Source organism: Merops nubicus, unplaced genomic scaffold (genome assembly GCF_000691845.1).
Source record: "Merops nubicus isolate BGI_N331 unplaced genomic scaffold, ASM69184v1 scaffold22549, whole genome shotgun sequence".
Lineage (NCBI taxonomy): Eukaryota > Metazoa > Chordata > Aves > Coraciiformes > Meropidae > Merops > Merops nubicus.
Window position 1 is genome coordinate 23,711 of NW_008629269.1, and position 6,000 is coordinate 29,710.

At 42.0% G+C, this 6,000-nt stretch overlaps 1 protein-coding gene across 1 annotated transcript in view; it reads right to left on the reverse strand.

The window, feature by feature from the left end:
- JADE3 (jade family PHD finger 3) overlaps positions 1–5,590 on the reverse strand; it is a 29,116-nt gene extending 23,526 nt beyond the window's left edge. The window contains exons 1-2 of the mRNA XM_008946947.1: positions 5,542–5,590; positions 4,365–4,447 (exon numbers count right to left, since the gene is read on the reverse strand). Coding sequence (XP_008945195.1) covers positions 4,365–4,447; positions 5,542–5,590 — 132 coding nt within the window. The remainder of the gene's footprint in view (positions 1–4,364; positions 4,448–5,541) is intronic.
- Between the last annotated feature and the right edge of the window lie 410 nt (positions 5,591–6,000).

The following is a 6,000-nucleotide window of genomic DNA, read 5'->3' on the forward strand; positions in this document are numbered from 1 at the left end:
TAAGTAGCCATGTATCTTCCTAGTCTCATTTACAAGCATGTATAGGAAAAGCCAGGATATCGGATACTAAAATCAGCCCTATATAACATCATGTCTCTGACAGTATCTCAAGAGCCAGAAGAATGTGCAAGAACACATCAGATTTCCTTCTGGCTGCTAATCAGGCACAAGCTTCAGATTTTGGGATTAATCCTAAACAAGCCATTCAGAAAAGGATATTAATTTATACAGATAGTTAGAAAAATCTGTACTCGTTATCATCTGTCTGATTCCTTTTTTAATCTTGTTTAATTCTCAGTCCCAACAACTTCCTGTAGCAGATGAGCCTTCATAGTCTGATAATACTATGCAGGGAAAGGATTATGCTTTCAACTGCTACAAATTTCCTAACTTTTGGCCTCATTTGTCCCTCCCCCCACCTTTCCTTCCCAGCTCCTCCATCACAAAGACAGGCAGGAGTGAAGCTCTAGCTCTGCTGCTTCCAGACCATTCATACTTCAATGCTACTCCTGCTCATTCACTTCCAAAGGTAAAACAGCTCTGCCTGTTCAGAGGCAAGGCAAGCTTTTCCATGCCCCTGTGCATTTGGGTCACCTCTTGCTAAAGAGTTCATATAGCCTGAGATCATATCTCAAAGGAAAAAAGGTCATAAAAATAACCAACAAGGTTGCACCTCTGACTTACATAAAAGTATTGTAAATTTTTTTTGTTTTTGTTACACCAACTAACCCTAGCAGGCTAAAAAGCAGCTCACTGAAATGTGTACAGCATGTTCACCAGAGGTCTGGAGAAGCCTTTACAGACATTCAAGTTCGTTCAGGATTTTCTAAGGTAAAGGTGTGTAGACAAAGTAAACAGCCTCCTACCCTACAACCACGGGATATACAAAGCAATGATTTAACCACGCTGCCTATTCACCTTCAGACCAAACCCAACTACTTTCAAACTGCAAAAAGAATCAATTTTCTGCCAAGAGTCCCGTCTGACAGGATGCTCCTCTGGATCAAGTCCTGCAATTTATGTGGCAGTCAAATGCCATGAAGAAAACTTTCACATACCCAAACAATGAAAGCAGACCACTGACTTGCACAAGACAAGCCACATTTCACATGATAACACAGCTATCACTATCAGCAAAGTGGGATTAAAAACTGCCCTTGCTGTGACATTCAAAACCATATTTGCAAAGAGAAGTAAAATACTGCCATCTTGTATGGGAAGGGTTAAGAAAAGCACAATACTAACTTTTTTACAATTTCAAGAGGGAAAGAGGACTGGAAAAAAAAGTACATGTAAGCTTCAGTGTCTAAAGACCTCTTAGGCTCTTTTGTGACCCCACTAGCCTAAGGGAAAAGAAACAGTCAGACAGGTCCAGCTAATACGTTTTCCCTGCAAAAATTATTCCAACTACTCTGCCATCATTTTCTGCTGCAGCTTCCACGGAGACAGAGACAGGAAGCTGCAAAGCACAGGCTTCATGCTGAGCCAGACATCCAAATGCTTCCCACCCTGCTACTCCCACACTGCCTACTGCTCAGGCCTCCGAGCCCCTCCTCTCTACACTTAAATCTGTGAGGGGCAACACCACACACAGCATGAGGCCAACATAATCATAAAGGTCTGAAAAACTGTTACGACTTATAGTACTGGTGTGCCTGTAACCTAAACAGAATTTATTTATACAAAGCAAATGCTGATTGGATAGCAGAATTTTTAAGTCACTGTTTTAGTAGTTTGCAATAGATTGTAATCCAGGAGGGGAGCACCACGAAAGGGCCACAGTCTTGCTTTTGAAATTACACAGAGAAATACACTGGTCTGAAGAAGCGCCACTACAGGCTTGCCCTCTTCTCACCTTCTTCTCCAAGGAGGAGAAGAGGGTAAGCAGGCCCCAGGTCTGACCCAGTAACATCCCTCTGGCATTGATGTAAACCCCTGGGTAAGTCAGGCTCTAGGAATGGGCTTTGACATTTGCACTCTGGCACTGCACCCCGCTGCCTGCAGTAGCATCAGGTGACCTCACCCCACTGAGGCCATCCCTGCACCCACCTCCATCCTGAAGCACCCGGGAGGCGACTCAAGACAGAGCAGCCCTCAACTGCAGCCACTCACCACCTTCTGCAGGCGACCACAGCACACACAGACAAGTCCTGTGAACCAACTGACAGACACACTAATTTGCTTGTTGGTTACAGTACCAAAACCAAACTCTATTTGGAGAGAGAACCCAGGTGCTTGGGTTGGGCTGGAGATGGCAGAGGAACTGGAAAAAAGCCTATACATTCACATGTGATTTAATTGAGAAAGCCAGGCTTTCTGGTATGAAACAAAAATTAATGTATGAAGACCACGAGCAAAAAGATTCCCAAACAGCTATTTATAGCTTTGACCTTTTAGATTTTCTGCTTCAGTAACTCAAGAAACAGCCTGCTGCCTGGCAAGCAGAGGTGAATGAAAGGAGAGCAATGCCAAGTTGTTAAAGAGAGCCCTTGCTAAAGGGATGCTGACAGCCTGATATTTTAAATTTCTATCTAATAGATATTAGACAACTATTACTACAATAAACTTGTGGAATCACAACATGATTTTTCGAAGGGTGCACAGTAGGGTCTCTTTTCAGCCTTTGCTTTACACCCTTGTCACCACATGGTGCATAAAAAATCAATTGCAATGCTCTGCTGACAACAGCATTTCATGTAATACACTCTCCAGCATATGCTTTTCAAGGGGTTGGAAGGAGTCCTTGCTTCTAACAGAAGGAAAAGAAACTGGAAGGACAGCCTAGACACTTATATACCATCAGTAGAGATTATTACTGTCACCTTCATTTCCATTCCCTTTCCCAAAGGACTTTTTTTTTAGGGTTGTTTTAAATACTGTAGTTGGTATACTCCTCCAGAAGAGGACATATTCTAAAGTTTTAGTGTTTTTTGGTTGGCTATGTGTGTTTTTTTTTCCTCTCCCCCCATCTTCATCCAGGAGGAAGATCTTACATGAAAGACAACAAAAAGATGCCAGTATTACTGGAAGGATGATGTTATGAAACACATCTTAAGTCTACATAGTCCCGATTTTGTTATTCAAAGTTTCATATTTTCAGGCATTAAATAGTTCAATATTTTGTCTTGGAACATGCAGAAAGCAGCAAAGATGCACTCAAGAGGAGGAACTGAAAACATTGCTCCTTTTTGCTAGAAGTGAACCGAATACTTGTATGCTATAGGCATTGACCACATCTTTGCAATTATTGTTTATAATTAATTAGAATTCTTTTAGAAATTAATCTGCGAGTTTTTTTCAATTGGCTTGTGATAAAAACGACGCTTCCAAAGAAAGGATGTGTTCTGTAACATCTACCTTGTTCTTACCAAACCAAACTCATCTATTTAGCAGCATTTAGAAAAGCAAGAAGCACATTTGCTGAATAGCTTTTGCTGTATAAGCACAATCTGTATATTCTATGATACTCTTTGCAATAGTACCTAAACAGGTAAAAAGCTGCTGGTATAGTGCACAAAATTACTTCTCAGACATAACTCTCAGCTTCAAAATCTAGAAAAACAAAGTGGAGTTTGTCAGTCTCTTTTTTCAGTAACCTCAGGCATCAACAGTCACACCAGCATGCTGAAGGACTCATTCAGAGGGAATGTCATAGCAAGTACGGGGAATTAGCTACAAGAAACATTTCTCCCATTTGCAGTTATCATCTTACTTCAGCCCTTAAGAAAGCAGGCAGCAAATCTGGAGAAGGCAGCCCACAAATCCTCCCGAAAAGGGCTGCCAGTGGAATGGCTCACAGGATGAATTTGAGCACAGCACTGAGCATAACTGCCAATTCATCCAACCGGTGAGTGCAGATGCAGTCACAGTGCAGTGACAGGTGTAGCAGTCCCAACAGGTGGGGATAGCAGAATGAAAACACCTTATTGCAGGTAGAAAGTTAAGAGAGAAAGTGACAGATCAGTAAGCCCTGTTCACACATATCCTGCCCACTTAATGTGCCGCTGTTTTATCCTAAAGCAGAGAAAGTCTCCTTCCCATACACACACACGAACTGCTTCTTTCTCTGGCATGCTCTCAAACCATAAGATCATCCCAGATTTTTCAGTTTCAAAATGAGACTAAATTTCAGGGCAAGAAAGAACTCATGTTACTGTCTGCAAATGCCATAAGTCATTCTGGGACATCAAACACCATAGCTCCTACAATACTCGCGCAGTGGGGAAACAGTCTCGTGGAGAATTTGACAGGTGACAAAAGGACTCACTGGCACTAGTTCAAAGCTCACAATTTCAAGGCTTAGAAACATGAAAACTACGTGACAAAAAACCTACCAGCAACCAATCTTTAACCCTGGTTCTTACCTCAGCAGGTTTCTTCTGTTCATTTGCTGGTGTTTTTGACTTGCTCCTGTATTTAGAACAGGAAGAAAAGGAAGTGGAAGGACCTGTTTAAAAAAAAAAAAAAAAAAAAAAGGACCATTATAGATCATTTCAATTCATTCACTCTCTAGTAAAGCACAAGGCACTTCAATCTCTTGAATTATCATAACTTTTTGACAAGACGTGGGCAAAAAACTTAGGCAGTCTGTAGGCTTGATTACAGCTCCTCCTGTTCCACTTGTTCTTTGTAAAACCACAGCACACTGAGTTTATAGTACATTCTGCTCTGTCCAATGCAAGCAGAAGTAAACAGACAAGCAGGCAGATCACTTTTCTTCATCTCCTTTCTAACAAAGTGGAAGGAGGAGCAAAACCAACGACAGAGTTTGCAAGTGCTAAAAAAACCCAAACCAACAACAACAAAAAAGCAATAGTACTAAAGTGTGCTGATGAGAGATGCAAAAAAAAAAATCATGGTGTGATGGCTAGACATTTCTGGGCAAGATGTTATTTCAGTACAGGACAGCCTGATGACTTGCAATGAAGATGACAATGAATCATCGTTACGTGTGGAATTACTGTACAGGTACACGTTTATGAGAAACAAATGCAACCTCAGGCAGATGTGTACTAAGGAACACTTAAAATACATCTTTATTAAACTGTATAACAGATCAAAGTCGAGTAGATCAAGGACTAGTATAAAAGAACAATCAATATACTGGTTATAAACATCTTATATATAGCTAACATATAAATGCTCAAATAGCTTGCCACCTCCAGTATTTTAAAGTGGAGGCTCTGCAAAACAAGAGACAACCGATCTCCTTTTAAAAAAAGTAAGTACCAAATAGGACCCTGGACAGTACAATTTCTGTTGAATTACAGATTTCTTTTTCCCAGCTCTGAAAGGGAAGGACAGACAAGTTTGCCTTCAAACTCTAAGTAGACTCAAAACTCCCCCCAGGTTTACAGGACCCTTCACCTCATTTTCTTCCTGTAACAGGATTCAGAAAGCCAAAGACCACAGAACACAAAAAGAAATCAAGCAAGAAACATCTTTCTTAAATTTTAAGAGGTGAAATGGTTTGCCCTCAAACCACAGAAGGAAACCACAAGGGGGTGACAGACCAAAGAAAAACTGGTAGGTATTACTTACTCTCATTGTCTGAACTGTCACTGGTGCTTAGATGCCTGTGGCGTTTCATCCTGACGCATCCTAAGGAGAAAAAAAAAGTTGATGGCAACCATTCTACCAGAAAACCCCCGGCTGCTGGCTGACGCCAAGCTCTCTGCACTGAAGGCAAAGCGCCTCTGAAGAGCTTTCAAACACGGAAGCAGTCTCAGTTCAGCCACTACACCATTTTTCTGCAAGCAACTATTAGAGCACGGGACTGCCTGTGAAACTGAGCACCCTCCAGACCCGCATGCCTCTGCTGGGCAAAGCTTGCTCTGGTTTCTGCAGAGAGGAGCACAACCGCCAGCTGATTCCCGGCAGGGCGTGAGCGGCGCTCCGCTCTCCGAGGAGACTCAATGTCCCATCTGTTCAGCCAGAGGAAGAGTTGCCATGGTGCCAGTCGCTAGCTGAGAGATGGGTGGAGGCCAGGAAATAAGGTGG